This window comes from Trichosurus vulpecula, chromosome 1, assembly GCF_011100635.1.
Source record: "Trichosurus vulpecula isolate mTriVul1 chromosome 1, mTriVul1.pri, whole genome shotgun sequence".
Lineage (NCBI taxonomy): Eukaryota > Metazoa > Chordata > Mammalia > Diprotodontia > Phalangeridae > Trichosurus > Trichosurus vulpecula.
This window is the reverse complement of record NC_050573.1, coordinates 94,088,156-94,113,906: the sequence shown is the minus strand read 5'-3', so window position 1 is coordinate 94,113,906 and position 25,751 is coordinate 94,088,156. Positions and strand designations below refer to the sequence as shown.

At 39.8% G+C, this 25,751-nt stretch overlaps 1 protein-coding gene across 1 annotated transcript in view; it reads right to left on the bottom strand.

Moving 5' to 3' along the window:
- The window catches only part of COL22A1 (collagen type XXII alpha 1 chain), a 570,107-nt gene that overhangs the window by 282,450 nt on the left and 261,906 nt on the right, over positions 1-25,751 (bottom strand). The window contains exons 13-15 of the mRNA XM_036741444.1: positions 25,622-25,675; positions 21,132-21,185; positions 17,993-18,037 (exon numbers count right to left, since the gene is read on the bottom strand). Coding sequence (XP_036597339.1) covers positions 17,993-18,037; positions 21,132-21,185; positions 25,622-25,675 — 153 coding nt within the window. The remainder of the gene's footprint in view (positions 1-17,992; positions 18,038-21,131; positions 21,186-25,621; positions 25,676-25,751) is intronic.

Genomic DNA, 25,751 nt, shown 5'->3' with positions numbered 1-25,751 from the left:
TAAGTCATCCAGTCTTTCTAAGTACTTGTTTTCTTAATATAAAATGGGAATTCATAAGAGTGCTTGTACTATGTGTATTGTTCAAAGCTAGGCACTTTGTAGACTGATCTAGCCTTTGTTTTCAGTCAATATTAACTCTTGCCATGGACAAGGCACCTCCCCAGATGCTGGAAGTAATATAACAATAAAAGTAAAACCTTCATGCACTCAAAGAGTTTACCATCTAGTAAAGGAGAAAAGACACATATACAGATAAATGTAATATCAACTTAGATTCTAGCCAATGCATGAGAGAAGTAAAAAAGTACTACAGAATCAGATAAAGGAAAAAATATCACTTTCCCCAGAGGGAGTCATTTTAGAACAGGAAAAGTACTGAATTTGGAGGCTAAAGACCTAGGTACAAATCCAAGATCTATTACTTCATATTAGCTTACATTTCTTTGATGCTTAAATGTTTACAAATCTTCTTTCACCACAATCCTATTAGTCTTAGGCTTTCTTCACCACAGTCCTATTAGTTAAGAAGAAACCTTTATTCAGAGCCAAAGTCCTATTAGTCTTAAGCTTTCTTTACTACAGTCCTATTAGTCAAGAAACATTTATTCAGAACCTGCTATGTGGTGCACTGTGCTAAACACTGGGGATAAAAAAATGGTAAAACATAGCCTCTGTTCTCAAGAAGCTTACAAACTACCTGGGAAGACAACACGCAAACAACTATGTACAAACAAGTCTTATATGGGATAAATTGGAAAGACATGAAGTACAGATATAATCTATATGGTGTGACTGGCTGTTGGAACAATTCTGCTAGCAGCTGCTGTGGGGGTGTAAGATCCACCAACAACCAGCACCCAGAAAGCTGCCAACACAGCTTCTTTGATCTGCTTTACCAAGGAAAGTAACTTTAAGGGGTTAACAATCTCAGTTTAATCAAACATACAAATATCATTCACAGTTCAGGGGGAAAAGATCAGCCCCCTGAACTTCAAGGCAAATACAAACAGAAATTATAAACATCAACAGACAGACCTTGTCCGATTCAAATCACAATACATAGTTACCAGTACCAACATCTGGGCTGCAAAGCTGGGGGGCAGTTTGCAGCTTGCCCAGAGTCTCAACACTCCCTCCATAAGTGTGCCCCAAAAATCAAATACCAAGCTCTCAATTGTATCCAGTTTGGAGCCCTGAGGGCTCTGACCTCACCCAGGCTGGGTCTGGGAAACTTCTCCATCCCCAGGATCACATCATATACAAATCAATGACTCCCATTTGTCTCAGTGTGGAGAAATACTCCAAGACAAAAAGATCCCACTTTATCTGCCCCATTCAAACAAAGGCCAGAATCATTAAAGGCACTTAAGAGAAGAAAAGCAAAATGTCCTACCTTAATTACTATTACACCGGCACCCAGACTGAATTGCCTAGTTTCAGATAACAACTAAGTGGCAGAAACAGAACTCAAAATCAGCTCCTCTGATTTCAGATCTCTTGCTTCTTTCCACTGTGCCATGTTGTCTAGGAGGCCTTGGGCAAGTCTCTTCCCTTCTTTGAGTTATTAAATAGAGGAGGGGTATTTCAACTAGATGATTCCTAAAGGCTCCTCCAGCTATAAATCTCACAAGAAAATGAATCGTGAAGGACTCATGGAAAAGGTGGAAAATGAGCTTGGCTTAGAAAGATGGGTAGGATCTCTAAGCAGAAATCTGATGGAGGTGTTATGGGAGGCACCAGAGAATTGCACATAATTGGATATCACAGCATGTTGTTGTTTTCTGAGCTCAGATGCTACTCTAATTGCTTGTCAAGGCTTGATCTCATGACAGTATTTTAACCCCTAGAGATTGATTTAACCTGAAGTCACCAATATGCAGCTGATGGGCTATTTGCAAAATGGATTCTTGCTCCAATTTAAACTGAAAACTAATCTTTCCCTCTCAGGGTCAAAAATACCATTATAAATGGGTCAGTGTGGTGGCTGAATTTACATAAGACTCATCATATTTGAGGAGAGTTCTGGCTCACAGGGTCAAAGGGCACTCTACACTCAACATGGATGGCCTAGACAGGGTATTTTTCTGTAACTTCTCCCATAAGAAGGAATGTCTCCTTACCATAGGCACAGTGGTCATTCAGCAATGAAAGCGAGAGAAAATTTATATTGACTGTGTGAAAAATATGGTAGTACTGGAAAGAACATTAGATAGTAATCAGAAGACCTGGGGTTATCTAGTCTGTGCTGTGCTGCTAATTAGTTTTGTGACCTCTGCTTTCCTCATTTCTAAAATGATGCAGATGAACCAGATGGCCTCTAAGGTCCTTTTAGGGCTAACATTCTATATTCACTCATGAGCATCAAAATGAGATTCTGAATGCAGATTGAAATTATAAAGACTTATACAAATGTATCAGAGTGATGGTTGTTAGTCCTTCATTCTCAAGAGGACCATGACATCAGGAAGGTGATGCCATGACTTGCAAATGAATTGGATTTAAATGAGGGAGGTCTGTGCAAAGTCACCAGCCTCACTCTCTCCTTCAGAGCCCTCTAGGTCCAGCAGTCAGATGTAGATAAGGATAACTAAAGATGGCCCCAGATACTGAGGGAGATCTTGGACTTTTTAAGATCTTTCCAAGGTCTCAGTTTGACTGAGGCGATGCCCATTCAATGATTAAGGCTAGTAAAAATGGCCTATTTTACCTTATCAAAAAACAAAATTAATTTGGGAAGGGTAGACCCTCAGGGTTTCTGGCCAAAACAGAGAAAAATTACTATTTACACTCACTCTGAGCCATCAGAGCCCAAAAAATGACCAAGTGAGGCCTGGGGCTGGGACCTATTGTTGGCTAATCTATGAAAGCCAGAGTGATTTGGGTTTAAGGCATGGGCCTTAAGAAAGAAATCTAACCTGTAAACCCCAAGATATCTTGCAAGGTTCAAAATGTAAATTCCTTTGGGCAGAACATTTGTAGGTAAGGGTATGATTCCCTATGTGGACAGAGGAAGAGGAAGGAAAGGAGAGAAGGAAGAGGGAAGGAAGAAGGAAGGAAGAGGGGAGAGAGAGAGGAGGGAGAAAGGAGGGAGAGGGGAGGGGAGGGGAGGAAAAGAGAGGAAAGAGGAAGGAAGGAAGGAAGGAAGGAAGGAAGGAAGGAAGGAAGGAAGGAAGGAAGGAAGGAAGGAAGGAAGGAAGGAAGGAAGGAGCTGTGTTGCCCTACTGGAACTGGCACAGGTTGTTGTTTGCCCTTCCTTTTTGAGGCAGACCATGATATCAGGAAGATGCTTTCATGACTTGCAAGTTCATTGGATTTAAGTGAGGGAGATTTGTGCAAAGTCACTAGACTCACTCTCTCCTTCTAAGCCACCTGGGTCCAGTGGCTAGATATAGATCAGGATGACTGGAGATGGCTCCACCAGACTGGTCGAGGAAAGAGGGAACAAGTACCTTCTAGACGTAAGGCACGATGCTTAGTGCTTTACAATTATTATCTCACTTGAGAATAGCTCTAAATTGTTGGTAGCAAAAGAATTGGTAGAACTCAAATAAATGTACCCTGACTCTCAATCTGCTGATATTTCTAGCAGTCTCCATTGCCTTAGCATGACTTTCGCCAGAGTCCAAAGCATGTAAGATCCTAATCCTTAAAATGAGTACCTACACTGAGGATCTTGGGTTTATAAGTAAAATAAGTATTCTCAACAAGCAAAAGAGATGGGTCTGGGATAAGGGAAGAAAGCCATAGTTACAGAGGATCTTATTTGGAGCTCATCTCTCCCATTTCATGGTTGTGTGTCCTTAGGCAAATCAATTAATCATTCTGACCCTGAATTTCCTCACCTGTAAGAAGAAGGAGCTGAACTAGATGACCACTAATGTCCCTTCCACCATTAAACCTATGATTCAGACAACTACAATCCTACAACTGTGGCATCAGATAGTTAAACAGGATCATGCTTCAGAAATCTTAGAGCTGGTAGTCAATTGGCTCCTGTGGACCTATTCTCCCTGCATGTGAATCTTGGCCAGTAGGGGGAGCTCGGATACAGGGAAATTATCTGAAGCATGTATTAAGGTCCCTACTCCTGACTCAATCGGATCTTAGGATCATTTGATTTATAGCCAGAGAAAGAGTAACAGATCTAATCCTTTTGTAGTTTAGGAGTGAAGAAGGGATGGATTCCACCAAAAAAATGGGTTTCTGGCAGGTCGGAGACTTAACATGTATCTAGAATCCACCTTTTACATTTTTTGCCTCCTCTTCAAGTCACATCAGTCCTGGGAGGTAGGTCAGGCAGATTTGATTAGTTCCATTTGCCAGAGCCAACAAGGATGTAGCTTTTAAGGAAATGGGAAAGCTGGTATAATGGCACAGTGTTATAGTGGAAAGACTACTGACTTTGGAATCAGGAGGCCTATTTGAATACTACCATAGATGTCTACCAGCTTTGGGACCATGTATAAAAAGTCCCGGCTTTTTGGAGACTAGGTTTTTTTATGTCTTAACATTGGGGATAATATTACATTACCTACCTCACAAGGATATTATAGGGAAAAATGATTATCAATATTTAATATGCTATATAAATGAGTTATTATCATTATAACCAAAGGATTATAGGGTTGGAAAGAGGCCTTGGTGATTATATGGTTTCTAAGAAACAGTGTTGGAAGAGATGTTACCAATCGTCTAGTATGCTGCCTGATTTTACAGAGGAGGTAATTGAGTTCCAGAGTGCAGGGAGGGGGACTTGTCCAGGGCTAACCATTGAGTCAACAGTAAATTTTGGGATAAAATTCTAATCTCCTAACTCTCTTCTACTAAAAAAAAAAAAAAGTCCCTACTACCCAATGCTGCCTTTCTCTAATCCACACATTTGATATTAAAACAAAAACCTGAAGTCCAAAAGAGTCAAGCAATTTCTCTAAGGTCACAATGATCAACAGAGGAAAAATTAAAAAACACACAAACAAACAAACAAACCTAGAATCTGAAGTTCTGGCGTATGGCGCACTGATCAGGATCCCACAGCCACTGAGATTCTAAGGAATTAGAGGCGCGAAGGACCTGAAGTCATCAAGCCAAAAGGGCTCTACAGGGAAGGGAATGAGCATTTATATAACACTTACTTTGTGCCAGGTACTGTGCTAAATGCTTTTCAAATAGTATTTCACATGATCCTTACCATAAATCTCTGCTGTAGATGCCATTATCAACTCCTATTTTGCAGTTGAGAAAAGTGAAGCAAACCAGTTGAGGTTAGATTTGAATTCCAGGCTTCCTGATTACAGCCCCAGGGCTCAATCCTCTACTCCATTTAGCTGGTTCTAAATACTTCACATTAGGTATAATCCAAGACTCAAGATTCCTAGGCAAGTCAACAGCAAGTAAATAAACTTAATAAGTGACCTGAGTTCAAATCTGGCCTGACACTTAGTTGCTGTGTGACCCTGGGCAAGTCACATAGCCCTGTTTGCCTCAGTTCCCTCATTGGTAAAATGTGCTTGAGAAGGAAATGGCAAACCCCTCCAATATCTGAAAAGAAAACCCCAAATGGTGTCACAGAGAGTCCTACGGGACTGAATAACATAACGGCAAGTGCCTATTATGTCATGGGGACTGTGCTAAGGGCTTAAGATAAGGCAAAAAGAAAGATAAAAATAGTTCCTGTCCTCAAGAAGCTCACAGTCTAATAAACTTGAGTCCAGTGTTTTTTGTTGTTTTTTTTTTCATTATACCATACTGTAAAGGTTGGAGATACACTGTTGAAGAAAGAATGAATTCCAATTTCTATGGCTGATGGGTACAATGTGCTAAATTTATTTTCCCTTGAAATGTTAATTGAATGTGGCCCTCTGCTCCATTACCTTGTGCAGCCTGATATAGCACAAGCAGCTGCTGTACTGGCCCCCTGAGGTGGCTCCCTATCAGCAGGGGCCACCACTGATTAAGAGGCTGAATACAGTTAATTAATTTATCTAACTGCTCGGGGACACTGAAGCAGGGAGCAAGTAAAACAAGTAAATTAGGTTGATCAGCAATAGATGAGCCAGTATGGCCAAGTCTAAAGGCCTACCTAAATCTGCAGATTCAGTAACTCAAGCAATTAAGACTCCATCTTCCAACTCTGTGCCCTTTTCCATGGTTGGCCCCCAAGCCTGGATCACTTCCTAATCCTCCTGGATGTCCTGGTTTCCTTCAAGACTCAGTTCAAATCTCACCTTCAGCAAAGGCTTTTTCCAGTCCCATCCTTCCCATTCCTACTGCTAGTAGTGCATTTCTTTGGAAATTACCCCCCACTTAAAATAAATATACAAAAAATTAGTATATATATGTGTGCGTGTGTATGTGCACTGTGTATATATGTGTGTGCATATACATTTTTATGTGTGTATATATATGTGTATATATATACACATATATCAGTCACAGAAATTAGAATTCATTCATTGTTTCTGTGTATGTATATAATGCATAAATACACATTATACATGTATAATACATATGTTTTATATATAGTTATTTGTCCATTGTCTCCCTCATTTAAGTATGAGCTCCTTGAGGTCAAGGATGCTGTTTTTGCCTTTCACCGTAGCCCCAGTGCTTACAGACTGCAAGACACGTGGTTGTTTTGTTGTTTAGTCACTTTTCAGTCCTGTCTGATTCTTTATGACTCCATTTGAGTTTCCTTGGCAAAGATACTGGAGTGGTTTCCCACTTCCTTTTCCAGCTCATTTTACAGGTGAAGAAAATGAGGCAAAAAGTTAAGTGACTCGTCCAGGGTCATATAGCTAGTAAGTGTCTAAGCCCAGGTTTGAACTCAGGAAGATGAGTCTTCATGATTCTAGGCCAGGTACTCTATCCATTGAGCCACCTAGTTGCTAGGCACATAGTAAACCCTTAGTAAATGTTGATTGTCTGGATTAGACAGTCATCACTTATTTGGTAAGAAGTTCTGTGACATTGGTTGAGTTATATCATTTACTTGGGCCTTAGTTTCCTCATTTGCAAAGTGTTGGATTTGGACTGGATGATCTATAAAGTCTCTTCCAGCTATATTCTTCTGTGTTCTACCAGTTTCTGTCCCCAGTGCCATCCTAGTTCAGATAATCCAGGTTAAGGTTCTTTCCAGCATTGATACTCTACTTTTCAAGGATACATCCAGTCCTAACATTCTTCTCTTCTTCTCTCATATTCTGAGATCCCTTCCAGCTATAGCACCGCAGTAATCACTGAGTTCACCATCCTCTGGCTGGACAAAACCTTAAGTATCTCAGGCTTTAAATAAGGAGTTTTAGAAAGCTGATTTTTAAAAAGCCCTTAACAGCAGGAGAACATCAAGCTGTATTTTAAAAGTAATATTTTGATGGGCGCTGCATCAATGAATTGAATGACTGTAGATTAAATTCCTCTTACAATATAAGTGATTTTCAAAAGATAGAAAAGTGATGCTGGAAGCGAAGGGCAGAGGCATTGTATAACAGCCCAGGTGTCTGCTCTACACCATTCTCTTCATTTAGCCAAATTTAACCAATCTTTAAAGACTTAGCTAAAATCTTCACCTTGGTTCTCCCCTATTCTACAATGAAGAAATCTCAGGCCACCCCTGTCAACAGAAATGTCGCCCTCCTTTGAATTCATAGTACTCAGTGTCTGTTCTATTCACAGCGTCAGAATTTCAGAGTTTGAAGGAGTCTGAGCAAGAATCCAATCAACCACATCCCTGTAAAGAGGAGATACAGCCTTTGTGAGCTCATAGACTCATAGGCCCAGAGCAAGAAGGGATCTCTGAGGCCATCTAGCCCAACCTTCTCATCTCACAAATGAGGAAACAGAGGCTTAGAGAGGCTATGTGATTTTGCCAAAATTCCCACAGGTAATAAGCATTAAGATCTGAACACAAGTCTTTTGACTCACTTTAGAAAATCTTCCACAGATGTGTAATTCATTACCACTGCGACATCCCATTAGTCTTTTGGCCAATTCCAATTGTCAGGAAGCTTTCCCATGTAAAGAGATGAAGTCTTACTCTTCATAATATCCTCCAATTAAGGCTTCTTCTGCCCCTTGAGGCCAAGCATAATAGGTTTAATCCTTCTCCCACAGCAATATTCTTTCAAATACTAAATGCTTTGTTCCTTTTCAAGAATTTATTTTATGACATGGTTTTGTGCCCTCTCACAATCCATGCTTCATCCCTCTGGAAGCTTTCCACCTTGTTAAAATCCTTCTTCAAATGTGATGCCTGGAACTAAATATAATCAAGATTCATATTGAGTCTGCCATCCATTAAAACCTTCAGATCCTTTTTTGCATAAACTTGATCAGCCCCAAATCCCTCATACTATATTTTATATGGTTGACTATTTAGACCCAAGTGTAGGACTTTATATTTATCCATATTAAGTTCCACCTTTTGAGGTTTGGTTCATTACTCTAACCTACTGAGATCTTTCGTGATCCTAATCCTATGATCCATTTCAGCTGTCCTCTACAGCTTTTTATTATCCAGAAATTTAATAAGCAGGCAATCAATGCCTTCATTCATGACTTGATAAATGATAAAAAGTTAAAAGCTTTTAAATAAGTTTCATTTGGATTTTATTCTTCTATCTACCTTGATGGCTTCAACTACCCCTTCAATACGGATGATCACCAAATATTTATCTCCAGTCCTGACTCCTACTCCCACATCCCAATACAAATTTCTCAATGGTACAATGGACAGGAGTTCTAGTTCCTGCTGACATTAATTAATTGGGCAAGTGACTTCCCTTTCCAAAGCTTATGTTTATTCATGTGTAAAATGGGGGTGGATTGACTAAAGCTACCTTCATATTCCATCATTCTATGAATCTATGAATTTTCTTTTTGACTCTCTCCAAGTGACTTTGAATTGTGTGGTATACAGGGTCATAACAGGGAACTGATTTTGCTATATAATCCCTGACATTTGCAGAGCACTTCATGGTTATCAACAGTTTTCCACAACCTGGTCTCAGACAGCCTATCCAGTCTTATCCTCCTCCTCCACATGCACTCTGTTTTCTAAATTAGCCAACTCTCTGATGCCTGATCTCATCCTGCCCTCTCTTGCCTATCTGCCTTTTTACCTGCTGTGTCTCTCGCATCAAAAATAGCCAGCCCTCTACTGCTGAAGCCTTTATGTTTCTCTAAGATCTAAGTTTCCAAAACTACTGTGAGCACAGTGTTCTCTGCCTCATTGACTTGTTTTCTCCTGTGTACTGATCACACTCTAATTTCTATTATTATTATTATCCTTTTCTCCCACGCCTATATAAGATAGGAGTAGGGCTGTGTTTTGTCTTTCTTTAATTCCAAGAAAAACTGAGGTACCTGGAACATTTTAATACCTCATATTTATAGAACACTTCTCCATCTACAACATGTTTTCTTTCCAACAATCCTGTGAAATATATATGTGCACATATGTATATATACATGCATGAATATATACATATATACATATGTGTATACACTAAAAACAATTATAGGGGATTGGGAAAGTGAGTTTTCTAATTTCCTTAATAAGTTTATAGAGTTGTGAGCCTTTGTTTGGGATCTGTGATGACTGAGTCCACTATAAATCTGTGTTACATAAGCTTAAATGGGCCCTCGCTGCAGCAAGGCAATCTTTCTGCAGCTCCATAGTGGATTTATTATCTCATTCCGTAAACTGGCTTTTCCAAACCTTTTCAGCTCTATTCAAACCACTCACAACTCCCTCCTCACCATACACTCTCAGAGGAGAAGCTTGCCTCACATGCACTCCACAGGATGTTCCAAAAGACTTAAGTATTAATTACTTTAAAAATATTAAGACTTTTGAGATATCCTGTATTTCACTGAAAAAAAATCTGTGATTATTTGCATAGAGGGCCGCCTTCTCTCTTCTTTATCTCACAAAACTCAGATGACTGCTAGACTATCACCTTGCTCATATTTCACATGAAGAGGTGACCCTTCCTTTGCCAAGGCCAACCCCTCTACTGCAGCTTCCTTGTTGTTTCTTGAATAACATTTCTATCTCCTTACTCCTGATATTTTCACTGGCTGTCCTGCATGCTAGGAACTCTCTCCACATTTCCATCTCCTGGCTTCCCTGGTTTTCTTCCAGTTTCACCTTCTGTAAGACTTTCCCAGTCTTCCTTAACATAGATCCTTCCTTTTGAAATTATCTCCAAAACCCTATATAAATCTTGTTTGTACATCCTATAATTGATGAAATTTATTTGTTTTTCCCTTTCTTTGCATCTTTAGGAGTTATCACAAAGCCTAGAACACATTAGGTATTGAATAAATGCTTGCTGACTAACTACCAATAAAGGATATGAATGAAACCTTTGGTGCTTCCTGGAGGATTAGTTTCATTTGTGGAGGATAAACAATTTGGGTCCAATAATTTTGGGATGGACAACTTTGGGACCTACCTTGACTTTGGAATGGGGACATGAATTGGTTTGCTTGACTTCATTAAGACGTGGTAGAAAAAAATGTTGGCTATAGAGTTAGAAGATAAAGGTTTGAATCCTGCCTATGATATATTTTCTCAATAAAACCTCAGGAAAATGACTTGACCATCTTGGGCCCCTGAGTGAGTGACCTTTTGGGACAGGGCCTAAGACAGCATTTAATTAGCGTAAACAAAGAGCATGAAGGATATAGTTTGCAAGAGATGCACAAACACAGACGTACACATATACATGTGGAAATGTGCTTATTTTGAAAAATAGAGGAATTGAGGATCTAGGATATTAAGTAATTTATACATGGTCACATAGTTATTAGGTGTCACAGGCAGAATTTGAAGATAAGAACCCGAGTCTTCCAACTCCAAAACTATTGCTGTCTCCAATGTATTGTCATCTCTATAGTAAATACATAATAAAAGTTTGTTGAACAAAAGTATGCAACTATGAATGAATGTGTAAAACTTTAAGTTTTCAGAGGGCCAGAACCATGTCTTTTCTGTCTTCTCATCTCCTCTAGATGTAGCCCAAGGCTACTACACAATAGCCATTTCCCAGCTAAGCATTTATTATCTAAAAAATGAATAAGGGAAAAGGAATTCAGATGTAAAAAGCAATGTTTTTGATCAATATTTTTCACATGAAAATTTTTTACATTTTTACATGAATTTTTGTTTACATGTATTTGTACTTTTTTATATGCATGTATGTCTGCTTATATAAATATTCCTTTTAATAAACTGTAGTTTGAAGTTTATGATTTTATGGTATTCTTATTTTATTCATTTGATGATTTTTGTTGAAGATTTAGTTTATTAAAACAATCTTTTAAAAGAAATGTTACACATTTATTCAGATTCATTTTTTTTTACTCTCTCTGTTCATTTGTGACCATCCTATTAATTTTAAACTTGTTCTCTACAGGAAAGGTAGATACAAATCTTGATGAAAGATGAGCAAAACAAAAGCCAGCTGAGAATCAATAGAGAGTTGGGATCTGTACCCACTGAGAGTCCAAGGGGCTGTGAAGAGATGATCACTTGTTTTAAAACAATCAAGAGAAGTGTTTGGAAAAAATAACTGGTTCTTGGAACACTTTGGACTTGGAGCTTTAGATATGAAACCACCAAGTTAATCCAGCTCAGTATCAGAAGAGAAAAAGGATCTGTACTGTGGGCAATTAACCTTAGTTATGGTATGGGGAGATTAGGAGTTAAGAAGAGTTTGACCTTAATGTCTGGAGTGAAACCCAGTCAAGACTGAAGAGGCAAATGCTATGATCATCTGTAAACAACTAGAGTAGGTTCTCAGGCATAATTTCTGCTGCTCTTATTCCATAGTCATAGGGAGGCTACATAACATCAGGAAACACCCACTGACAAATCTGGCATTGGTTTTTCTTTTTCACTGATACAACAAATATTTTATGAGTATCTGGTGTATGAAAGTGCCCAAACACTGGATCCAGGCTTTGAAGTGATAAAAATTGCATTTACATATTGTGCTAAAGTTCATAGAACCAATGGATGTCAGAGTAGGGAGGGACTTTAAAGATCATCTTTTCCAACAACCATATTTTATAGATGAGGATAATAAAGAGAAGAATTAGGAACTATTGCCCTCACTCAGATATCTGTTCATTCCTTTGTTTATCCATCCACCCATTCATTCATTTGACATCTACTGTACAGAGGAAAGCATATAACAGAAAGAACATTAATGTTGGAGTTAGAAGATATGTGTTGAAGCTCCAGGTCCTCAATTTTCCAGTGGTACAACATTCAGTAAATCACTTCATCTTTCTCTGGTTTCCTCATTTTTAAAAAGAGGAGTCTGGATTAGGTGATCTTTGTGAACCCTCAGATTCAGGAGACCTGAGTTCAGATCTTACCTCTAATGCTGACTACCTATGTAACTGAGTCACAAACTCTGGAAGGGATTAGTCACTTCTCCCTAGAGTTTCCATCATTTCCACCCAGCAACCACTTATTCCATGCTAGTGAGAATAAGATCCAAGGCCAAATTTCCCCCTGTTTGATCCCTCATGTTAAAGAATTAAATTAGCATTAAGGCAAGTAGAGGAATTATTAGCTGTTCTTCTTTTGGAAGAAAGAGTTCTAGCAGATGTTTGGTTAATTGAAGTCCCTTATCACTACCATATATATCTATAATATCTCTCTTGCTAGGCTTATGATCTGTTTCCTAACATCCTCATTTGTTTATTCATTCTGTCCAGGTGGTCTGTATAGTTTGAGGACAAAATTGCTTCAGTTTGATCTTAACCCAAATCCTCCTCCATGACCACCTCACTCATCTTCTTAGATTTCTTCACATGAATGTATTTTCTCAACATGTAATGCTACTTTTGCCTTTTAATATTTGCAAGATACATGGCACAATGCCTGGCACATAGTAGGCATTATATGTATGTCTATTCTTTTTCTTTCCCTTCCCTTTTATCTACCTTATCTCTTTTGAATAAGGTATACTTACACAGAACCATAGTCTAGGCAAGGGATTCAACCCATCAAGACTCAGTAATATGTATTAGTTCAATTTTGACTCCTTGAATTAAGATCTCTGATTCTTCATGTTTATTTCCTAAATTTGAAGTATGTGGGTAGATTGACATGAGGTCATGGATTTTAATACTGACTCCTTTTGTGGATTTGTCTCTTTCAAATTTGGCTATCACAACTAGAACTGTATTCCTTTCATTCATTATAGCTATTCCCTATGGTGTCCTTCTTGGGGGATAGCCAATAAACATTTAAGTGCCTACTATCTGTCAGACACTGTGCTACATACGTACATATGTACACACATATGCAGTCTCCTCCATCTCCAATTCCTTATTTAAAGCACCTTAGATTATATTTGCAAGACACTCAGAAAATACATTCTTAGTACTCTTTGTTAGGTTTATTCTATTTCTTGCCAAGATTCTGTTATCACTATATTGTAAGCTACAGTTCAGAAATCCATGTACCCTTCTCAGTCACCATCTTCTCAGATATGAGTTCATTTCCCAAGTTATCTATTTTTTTCCTCTTCTGTATTACCTTGCCTCTGATGGCAAAAAAAAATTTTATAAGCACAGCAAAAGATAAAATTTATTTCATTTTGTATCAAATAGAGTTCAAAATCAGGTTTACAGAAATTCCAAGGAGATAGGACTGGGAAAAGTTCAAATCAGCTTACACTGTAAGAAAAGTCTCCAGTCGATGAGCAGTGAACCTCTCCTTCATCATGAAGGAGGTGATGTTCATCTTCTTGCAGAGAAGGCTGGAAATGGAAGGTCCCTAGCCAGAGAGCCTAGTGGTGGGCTGAGAATTTCTCCCTGGAGAAATGATCAAAGACAGGAATAGCAGCAAGCACAAAGATGAGAGTCCACTGGACAGAGAGTCATGGGACCAGCCTTTGATCCTGGAAGCGAGGGGCCAGGAGAAAAGATGGGTGTGACGGGCTCTGTGAAGAGAATGGGGTGGAACCTATAAATGAGGGAGCACTAGAGGACACTGTAAAAGGCAAGAGTGCCAGGGGTATATTCTAGGTATATCCTGACCCTGGGCAAAGGGCCTTTCACTCGATGTTCCAACGATCTGGGATAGGTTTGTAAATAGTAATCCTCGTCCTTCTTGACACAGCAAAGCAGGAATACAGAAGCAGAGGAATCCATATTCCTCCCCCTCCTTTTCCTCAAGAATGGGGTATGGATCCCCAGTGTCCACTCAGGTAGCTGAGTCACATCCACCTCCCAGTACTGTCTGCCTGAACTGAAGGCTTGCTCAGCAAAGACATAATTGCAAACAGCAAGCTCAGGGTGCCAGCCTTCTCCAGCCTTCACACTCTTCAGATCCTCAGAAACAGTCACAAAAGAATTGGCTGACGTGGGACCCCTTGTGATGTCCACTCTGAATCATCTGAGCATCTCGATCATGCCAGGGATGCCTTGGCCCTTTGAGACAGCACTGACTCACTCCTTCCCAGAAATTGTTTGACTTCCTGTAGCAGAACCACATTGGGTTGGTGGCCTGCTTCCTGCAGAACTAGGATGAGGTCCTGGAGGGCTTGCCTATGCTGGGATAACCTGTTCTGGCTAGCCCTTTCCTCTTCCATAATCCTTTCAAGACACTGGGATTCTTCCTCCCTCAAGAACTTGTGCAGTTTGGTATATGCTCCTGTGATCACCCAGTTCCAGTCATCAACAAGTCTCTCCTCCTGAGCAAGAAGTTCCTCAACTTCCTCAAAATGCTTTTGCAAGTGACTGTGAATGTGCTGGAGCTTCTTCCTGCATTTGTGAGCCCCATGCTCTGGGCTTTGGGAACATCTCACACAGAGTGGTGTCTGGTCATCTTCACAAAAGAGCTTGAACACTTTTTGGTGCCTGGAACACTGGTTCTGTCCTTCAGTATTCTGCAAAAGCAGGGAGCAGAGCTCTTTGCCCAGGTCAGTCAACTGTGCTAGGATCCCATTGACTCCTGGGAATTCTCTAACTGGGGACACTTATCTGCCTTCAGGAAAGAGAAAGCTGTAGCTCGAAGTCTCCAGCTCCAGGAGAGACTGGCTCTGCAAAAGTTGTGCCCACACCAGATGGTGACTGGCTCAGAGAAGTAGCTCCTGCAGATGCTACAGGTGATTTCCCTTGAAATTCCTGCAGCTTTTTCAAAGTAGCAGCCATTTTCCTCTCTACAGTTGCTTCTTTTCTACAGCAGCTGAGATGAAGACTTCAGCTCCACTGAAGGCAGTACTTCTGAGAGGCAAAATGGTCTCCTTTTGTAGGAAGTAGCTCTGCCCCTTTAGTGCCACCCAGAGAAGGTGTGAAATCCTCTAGCCTAGAATCCTGCACTTCAACCTGGTAACTCTTTTTTTTAAATTGGATTTTTTATTTTTAGTTTATAACACTCAATTCTACATGTTCTTGAGTTTCAAATTTTCTTCCCTTCCCTCCCCTCCCCTCCAAGACAGCATATAGTCTGATATAGATTCTATATATACCTTCGCATTAAACTTATTTACACAACAGTCAAGTTGTAAAGAAGAATTATGACCAATGGAATGAATCATGAGGGAGAAGAATAAAAACGAAAAAAGAGAAAAAAAGAGAGTAAACAGTTTACCCCAATCTACATTCAGATTCCATAATTCTTTCTCTGGATGTAGATAGCTTTTTCCATCATGAGTCCTTTGGAGCTGTCACTGAACCTTGTATTGCTAAGGAGAGCCAAATCTATCAAAGCTGGTCATCGCAGAATCAATGTATTGTTGAGAAGAGTGAAGTCTATCAGGGTTAGTCATCACAGAATCAATATGTCTATGGTTGTGTACGATGTCCTCCTGGCTCTGCTCCCCTCACTTAGCATCATATCATGTAGGTCTTTACAGGTTATTATGAAGTCCGTATCTTCCCCATTTCTTATACTATGATAGTATTAAATTACATTCATATACCACAACTTGTTCAGTCATGCCCCAGTTGATGGGAATCCCCTTGATTTCCAATTCTTTGCTACCACAAAAAGAGCTGCTGTAAATATTTTTGTACATACAGGTCCCTTTTCTACTTGTGCGATCTCTTTGGGATATAGCCCTAGGAGTGGTATTGCTGGGTTAAAGGGTATGCACATTTTTATAGCCCTTTGGGCACAGTAAAATTTTCTTTAAAAGAGATTAAAGTATAATTTATGATTCTCTCATCTTCTTCATCTCCTAAAGAGCCCGTGTAATCACTGGCACAATTTTTAAACTTCTTCTGACAGCATCATTTCTGGCACATGAAACATTAAAAGTGGGTAGTGGTCATTCATTTTAATGTCTTAGAAATTTCTCTGCTATAACTTGGATACTTACACCAGAAAGTCTTCTCTATTACCATTATTGAGTTAACAAATAGCTGCTTCAATCCCCTTGACTAGAAAACAACATACACTTTTTTTGTTCATTTGTTTTTCAATCATGTCTGACTCTCTGTGACCTCATTTGGGGTTTTCTTGGCAGAGATGCTGGTGTAGTTTGCCATTTCATTCTCCAGCTTCTTTTACAGATGAAGAAACTGAGGCAAATAGAGTTAAGTGACTTGACCAGAGTCACACAGCTAATAAGTGTCTGAGGCCAGATTTGAACTCAGTCTTCTGGACTCTAGGTTTGGTACTCTATCCACTTTGCCACCTAGCTGCCCAACAAACTATTACTATATTATATATATATGCATATATATATTGCATATATATTACTATATTATTATTACACTTACTATATTACAAACTATTACTACTATTAATTCTCCCTATGACCCTAACTGGATGATGGTATAACAGACAGTTTTTGTGGATCTCTACTATAGTCTTCTTTGCAGGACAAGTTGCCTTTGTCTCCTTAGAGCATCCAGCTCCCTCCTCTTCAGGAAGAGTCTCAGATCTGTTTTCCTTCTCTAAACATACAGTTGACCCTTTCCTTCTCTTCCTCCTCTGTGTAACTTTTATCTATTCTACAAAATTCTAACAAGGGCCAAGTCTCCCCTTCTCCATGCCAGAGTTGCCCCCATCCCCACCAGCCACTGAAACCTGGCTTTTGTTTCCTCTAGGAATGGTTCATTTTCCCCTAACCTAGAGTAGAGGAGGCATCCTTCAAGTTTCTTTACTTTCCCTTCTAGGAAGGAGATCACCTTGGCCTTGACATCCAGAGAACAGGCACTTGGTTGTCGCAGAAATACAAATAGTATAGGCTCAATGGAAGTTTAAAAATTTTTTTGGTTAAAGTTTTCAGTCCTTTTTTGTTCATTTGTTTTTATGTTTTTTTGTTTTTTTCTGTTTTTAAATCAGTGGACCCAGTACTAGAACTCTTTCAATTATAGGAGGTCAGTAGAGGAGAGACAGGCTGCCCCAACCCTTTTAAATTGGAAAAGTATACCATTTATCTTTAGAGGGTGATAAAGGAGACTTTTCCAGGCAAAAGCCTCCAGTTCTCAGCCCTGAATCTCAGAACTGAGGATGTGACAGCTGAGGGAGAGCTTAGAGAAAATTTAGTACAAATTCATTTTCTAGATTTAAAACAACTACAGCCCAACACAAAGTGATTTGCTCAAGGTCCCAAGGCCCGAATCAGGAAAAAAACCATGTCTCCAAGCTTAATATCCAGTGCTCCGTCAGATATATCTTAGGCTAAACAGGAAGACCTTGTTTCAGGTAACACTTTTCTTTGTGAAGTGATTACACGTCAATCTCAATACTATTGATATTTTATATTTTTTGAAAAAAGAACTAAGGAGAGTTAAATATATGTGTGTATATATATATGCCCATGTGAACACAAATATGCTCATATAAAGATGAACCAATTCACAGTGATACATGCATAAGAATGCACAACTGTAGTCGCATATACTCGCTCATGTTCATGTACATGCATGTGGGAACACACATACAGAAGACAGTCATCAGGAACCTTATTTCCTTGATTATATCCTAAACACTGTAAGGACTGAAGGGCATGCTGAATACCTTATCTCCTCGAGGGCCCCTTTCTCCTCGCTCTCCTCGGAGACCCTGTCAAAGAAACAAACAAAGAAAGGAAATCATATATATTTTCAATTACACTCCTGTACTCATCATTTGCCTATTCTGGGCCAAACCACAGGCAGAGGACACTGTCCTCAGTGGTACTGGCAACCTCTCATCCTGCAAACTACAGAGACATTGGAGCTGGAAGAGACCTAAAAGATCATCTTCTTCCAACCTCTTGTTCTACAGATAAGAAAATGAAGACTCAGTAAAAACATGTGACTTGTCCAGGGGACATAGAGCTAGCTCACGGCAGAACAAGTTCTGCAGCCCAGTTCTCTGGACTACTAGGTTCTTTTGGAGATATTATAGAGAAGACACATAAGTCTAGGGAGTCAGTTCCCGCCTAGAGTCACAGATTTGAAAGCCATCTGCATATAAGCAATGTTGTAATACAGAGCTGACACTTGAGTCAAAAAAGATTTGTGTTCAAGGCTTGGGCTATTGGATAGTGGTCAAGTCACTTAACATTCACGTGCTCTAGGCCACTTTCTAAAACTATGTTTCATACCAGTTGTTGATTTGCACTGAGAGAGGGAATACCATTATTGAAAATTCCCTGTAACAGTGAAACCAGAGGTTCAGCCCCCTTCAGCACCAACTAAAAAAAAAAAAGTAGAAGAGAGTCCGCATAGACTCATAAGGCAGAAGTGGAAACAACTACAGGGAGGAAACTGTAAAGAAGAAGGTTTCAACTCAAAATAATGAAAAACTTCCTAAAAATGAGAACTGCTCCAAAATTTTATGGGCTCACTCATAAGTTACTGAGTTCCGTGTGATTGAAAGTCTTTAAGTGGAAAGGGCACAGGATTTCAAATCAAGAGAGTTCGGGCATGGTTAATGCATTTCAATTCTCTGACCCTCAGTTTCATCATCTCTAAAATGTTGTTGTTCAGTTATTTCAGCTGTGTCCAACTCTTCTTGACCCATTTGGGGTTTTCTTAGCAAAGATCCTGCAGTGGTTTGCCATTTCCTTCTCCAGCTCATTTTACAGATGAGAAAACTGAGGCAAATAGGGTTAAGTGACCTTCCCAGGGTCACTAGTATCTGAGGCCAGATTTAAATTCAGGAAGATGAGTCTTCCTGACTCCAGGCCTGGCACTCTATCCACTGCACCACCTAGCTGTTTGTCTTTCATTCTCAATGAAGACCATGACATCAGGGAAATGATGACATGACTTGAAGTTGACTTTGATTTGAGTGAGGGAAGGCTGTGCAAGGTCACCAGCCTCACTTTCTCCTCCAGAGCCATCTGGGTCCAGTGGCCTGATATTCATCAGGATGACTGGAGATGACCCACAATGCTATAGAAAACCCTGGCCTTTTTAGGCAAAGGTCTTTTCAGGTTCTCACTTTGAGTGAGGTAACCTCATTCAGTGAATAGGCCTCTTTAAGAAGTGAGTCAAGGGATGGCTCCTTGAATAAAAAAAATCAAACTGGGAGGGGAAGACCCTTAGGGTTGCTGGCCAAAAGAGAAAGTTACTATTAACATTCATTCTGAGCCAGGAGAGCCCATCTATAAAAGGAGGATAACATTAATTGCATTATCTACCTCTCCTGGTTATTGTGAGGAAAGCACTTTGTAAACCTTAAAGGAGGGGTGGGGAATCTTCCATCTCAAAGCCACAATTAGATCCTGGGGTGTGGGCTTTTGACTGAGTCCAAGTTTTACAGAACAAATCCTTTTATGAAGGGGATTTGTTTGGTGAAGTTTGGATTCAGTCAAAGGCCCACACTTGAGGATCAAGAAGGCCACATGTGGCCTGGAGGCCACTGTTTCCCCACCCCACCTTAAAGAATCATAGAAAAATTAGTTATTTAGCACCATGACCAACACACATAAAGTACTTAATAAATGCTTATGAATGTTTGAAGGATTGATTATCAGGGACATTTAATTTAGAAAAGAAAAAAATCACAGAGGGTATAATTGCTGTTATCGAGTATTTAAGGCATAAGCACATGGAAGAAAGGAGACCAGGTATTGATGATATAGAGCTGGCCTGGGATCCAAGAAGACTTGGGTTCAAGGCCCACATCTGGCACAGAAGGACTATGGGATATTAGGCAATTGACTTAATCTCTAAGTGTTATAAGAGAAATTCACCTCAAGCTTCTATCAGAAATTCACTTTTCAGGCAGTGATTCAAATAGATGATCTCTATGGTTGCTTTAGACTCTGAGATCTATGAATCTATAAACAGAGTAGGCCAAAGAAGACAGTGAAACTGTAGTGTGGTTGTCTCTATGACATGATTTCAGGATTCCAATGGATAGGCTACCCTATCTGTTCCTAGCTTCCCAAAGCAAACAGATAGGTAGACAGATTGAGAGATAGAGAGATAGACAGATAGATGGACAAATAGATAAACAAATAAGTAAGTACATCCTCCATTGAGGTTGTGGTTACCTAAAATCCCCTTACTAGTGATCTCTTTTGCCAAAATGTAGTGTCCTGTTAAAAGACAAACTTCCCTTATGAATGGTGTCACATTAGGCTTTCTTTAACAATAGTGCTAGCAGGGACTTTAGAGACCCCATACTACAATGCTCTGGTTTTAGAAGTACAGAAACTGAGAAACAGAGAAAGTGACTTATTTTGTGTTATTTAACTAGTTAGTGACAGACCCAGAATTTGACCCAGGGCTTACAGCTTCAAGTCTACAGATCTTTCAAACTTGCAAGGTTCAAGGGAATAATACACAGTAGAAAGAAGGCTCAACTTGGAGCCACAGGGACTGTGTTTGAATCCTGGGTCTGCTACTGTAAGAGCAACCTTAGGCAAATCATTTCACTGTTCTGGACTCAGTTTCCTCATCTATAAAGTGAGAGGTTTGGACTAGATAAACTCTGAGGTGCCCTCCAGCTTTAGATCTAGGAACCTGTCATTTCATTGTTTTTTGGTTATTGTACTAGGACTAATTGGTGGCATAGCTGGAATTAGAACCCTGGCTGTGTGTGAGTATAAACAAGGGCTTGGAAGTTTCTTCCTGCACTGCTCAGTCGCCTAGAGGGATTCAATCAAGCAGAAACATTTCCAAGAGGGAAAATTTGTTCTCTAGATAGTGCCATTACTTACTGGAATCCCGATCTGTCCAGGAGGCCCTGGTTGTCCTGGAGGCCCCATTGGTCCCTGGAAAGGCATTTTCAAAAATAGTGAAAAGGAAGAAATATCAGGAGAACAACAACAAAAGAAACCAAACCAAACAAAAAAACTACAACCTTATCATGAGAAGAATCAAAGGAAGCAGAGATTGTATGATCAAACTCAGAGCTTCTCATATAATAAAAGGCAGTTGGAGCTACCCTGACACAAAACAAATTATGTGGGATGATGTAAGAGGTAACTGGGACAATATCATTCCCAAATATGTCACCCCAACCCAGGAGTACCCACAACACCTAAAATTTCATTATATTTGAGACAGCAGTATAGATAAAAAAATTGTCTTAGAAAAAAATAAAACTGTCTCTTATTTCCAAGGTTTGCATGATACTATTCTTTCCTGGTTCTACTCCTACCTGTCTTAGCCTAGTCACCTTTGCTGCCTTTCAGCTACCTTTTCTCTCTGCTTCTACATCCCTGTTCTCTCACTGGTGAGTTGTTCTAGAACCTCTATTTCGAGGTAGAGTTTCCAACCATCCTTCATTCTCAAGCTTTTATAACCATTCCCCCACGTTGGTACTCCCCTCTATCTTCTACTTTTCAGGCCTCTTTATTTGTATTCTTACCCCATTAGAAAAAAAGCTTCTTGTGGACAGGGGCTGCCCTTAATTTACCTTGTATTTATATCTTTGTATCCCCTGGCAATCTAAGCACTTAATCAATGCTTGTTGACTTGATTTGATTTATTCACTCATACCGTACCAGGCCCCTTCACCATTGATATTCCTCAAGGTTCCGTCCTAGGACGTCTTCTCTCTCTATGCTCTCTATCTTGGTAACTCCATCAGTTCTTGAGTTTAATTATCATCTTTGTGTAGAAGGTAAATAAAACAGATAGGCAGACAGACAGACAGATAGATAGATAGATAGATAGATAGATAGACAGATAGATGGATGAATGGATGGATGGATGGATGGATATATAGATATCTTGATGGACAAACAGAGATGGATGGATAGATATGGATGGATGGATGGATGGATAGGTAGAAAGCCCTGGTTTCTCCCCTGTACTTCAGTTTTACAGAACCAATTGCTTATTGCACATTTCAAAACAATCTTAAACTCCAGATGTCTAAAGTGGAACTCATCTTTCCTCCCAGCCTTCCTTATTTCTGTCAAAGGCATCACCATCCTTCCAGTTTCTCAAGTTTCTAACCTTGGCATTATCCTGCAACCTTTATTCTACCTCATGCTATATATCCAATTTGTTGAGAAAATCTTTTAGCTTCTAGCTTCATAACATCACTGATGTCTGACCCCTTTTCTCCATCCACAGAGATGTCACCTTGGTTCAAGCCCTTATCACCTCTCACCTAGATTACTGCAACAACCTCCTAATTGGTCTCCCTGTCTCAAGTCTCTCATTTCTCTGGTCCTTCCTATACTCTACTGCCAAAATAATTTTCCTTAAACACAGATCTGACCAAGTAACTTCCCTACTCAACCATCTACAACGTTTTCCTTCTGGCTTTAGGATAAAGTATAAACTCTCCTGATTAGTTTGCAAACCCCTTCACAACCTGGCCCCAGTCTCTCTTTCCAACTTCAGTAAGCATTGCTCCCCTTTCTATGCTCAGTGATCGAGTTATCCCAGCTTTCTCTCTGTTCCTCATACCCATGGCATTCCCTCTCTCATTTCCATGCCTTTGCAATGGCTGTCTCACATTCACGTAATTCATTCCCTTCTTAACGCTGCCTCACAGAGTCCCTCTCTTCCCTTAAGATGAAGTTTAATCACCTCCTTCTTCATGAAGTCTTTCTTCATCCCACAAATGCAATTGTTTTTCTTCCCGAATTACCTTTTAATTAACTACTTTGTTTTTATTTGTATTTATTCACTTTATAAATATGCTATGATGTAATAGAAAAGCCACACACATATATATCTTCTTTCTTCCTCCATTAGAAAGTGAGCATCTGGATAATTCACCCATTCCCAACAAATTTTACACCTCTAAACTTTTACTCAGACCATTCTATAATACATCTGCAACAATCTCTATTTCTTTCTTTGCTTATGGAATCCCTACATATTCTTTCAAAAAACAACTCTTACAGCATCTCATCCATTATGGCTTACAATTAGAGATTATTTCATTCTTAGCACTTATATTCCCAATGCCTAGCACAGTGATAGGCACATAGTCAGTGGCCAATAAATACTTGTTGACTTGTTTAACTTCAGGTGGAAAGATGTGGGTTTGAATCCAGCCTCTAATGCCTACTGACTGTGTAACCTGAGCCAATCACAACATCTCTCTGAATCTCATTTTCCTCATCTTTAAATTGATGATACTGCTTGCACTACAGCTCTCATAGGATGTATTGAGAAAAGTGCTTTATAAATCTAAAAGTGCAATAGAAACTTGTGCTATTTTCCTCTGGGTTAACCATCATCCTCTCTAAGCTTCTTCACTTAAAATCAAGTTTTATAGCACCTTAAGTCTTACAAGTAATTCACAGAATTCTGGTAAACTAGGTAGGACAAGTACTTCTCCTCCCTTGGCATCAATTGCCTTATTTGCAAGATGGGAATAATAATTCCTGCCCGGCCTGCACCCCACCGAGGAGGTTTTGATCAAGTAAGATATAAGATGTTAAGTGATTTCATATGCTAATATACAGTACAGCACCAGGGAGCCTGGCATTATGAGTCCACCTAAATTTATACCTGGCCATCAAATCCAACTCCCTCATTTTACAGAAGAAGAAACTGAGGTAGAAAGAAGTTAAATGACTTGTCCAGAGCCACAAAACTAGTAAATATCTAGCAGGATTCAAATTCAGATTTTTCTGACAGCAATCAACTCTAGCACCATGACCCTACAATATCTTCTCTTCTCCAGGTTAAACTTCCCAGGATATTGAAGTCAGTTTCTACACAGGGAGTGGCCAACTCTCCATGGGTGGGGAAAATATAAGCAAAAACATAAGCTGTCTCTACTGAGTGTCTTATACAGATACCTGAAAGTCATAGGTAGGGCTGGCCCTCCTTAGAAACAGACAAAGAGAAGTGACCTCACCAGCCCTGTGATTGTGCCAACTGTAATGGTAGCTGTGACCTTTCCAGTTCCCCCTCACCCTCTCCATCTCTCAGTTCTCTGGACTTTGCTGATGCATTACTAAGTGAAAAAATGGCTGTAATTCCTCAAACTTCTCACAACTCACACTTTCCTCTGCAGTCAGCAAGATCCTGGGTGAGTCCTGAGGACAAACCTGGAATGATTCTGGACATTGCTGAGGTATGGTCTTTGGACAGTTTCTACAGACACTCTTTAATGGAAGCAGGAAAGGAATACTGGACAGAATCTGCTTCTTCCAGGGGCTGCCAGCTAAGGCTTCTGACTGTGGCAAATCCAAATGCCAACAGCACATAACTCTCACCCGCCTCCTACATAGTGGGTTCTCCTCCTTTGAAATGTACTCTTTGGATCTGAAACTCCATTCAGCCAGTCTCCCAGGCATGTAGCCTTGGGGCTATCTCGGGCTTTTCCTTCTCCCTGCCATCACATAGGCAATCAGTTATCAGATGCCAATTGCATCTCTAAGACAGTTTTGTAATCTGTCACCTAATTTCTGTTCTCACTGTATCCACCCTAGTATGGACCCTAATTACTATTCACCTGGACTACTGTAGTCAACTCCTGTTTCAAATCCAGTCTCTCCTCACCCCCTACCTCCAATCCAGTCTTCACACTGCTGCCCAAGTTATCTTCCTTATGCAAAGTTTTGGACATGCCACTCAAAAATGTCTGCTCAAAAACCTTTAGTGACTTTTTACTGCTCACTAAATCAAGTTCAGATTCTTCTGTCTGATATTTGAAGGGCTCCACAAACTGGTGCCCATACATCTCATACTGCCCCTTCTCATACTGATTACATCCGCATATTAAAGTCAAGGAATACTGGACAATTCACTAATCCCCCAACAGGCCTTCTACCTTCCTACCTTTATGCTTTTGCTCACTGTTCCCTGTAATAACTCTGCTATATTCTATATTCCTTCCTTTGCTTGTGGAATCCCTACACATTCTTTTAAAACACAACTCTAGCGTCACCTCATCCATTAAAGCTTTCTGATCAGTAATGACACCCCCCCCCAAGATTTCATAGGACATTTTGCTGTCTAATGCACTCCTAGTCAGGAGTATTTTCATTTTATTCCTCTAATAGACTATAATCTTGTGGATCATAGAATCTTTCATTAGTTCATCCAAAGCCAGTTTTAGCTAGCTGACTAACTGAACTTTTGCAGGTATGGTTTTAGAAATGCATATCACTAATTTCAGTTCAGTAAATATTTATTAAATGCCTACTGTGTGCAAGGCACAAAAAAGAATAATTCTTCCCCTTAAGGAACTTACAATCTATTAGAATGTGTTACAAAGAAAGAAGCTTACCTTCAGGCCCACCTCACCAGGTAATCCAGGTTCTCCTTGCTCCCCTGGCTCCCCCTGCATGAAAATAAAATTTTATTGCAACCTGAGCCAATATGGTGGTCTTTCATTCATGAAAACAGTGAGTCCCAAA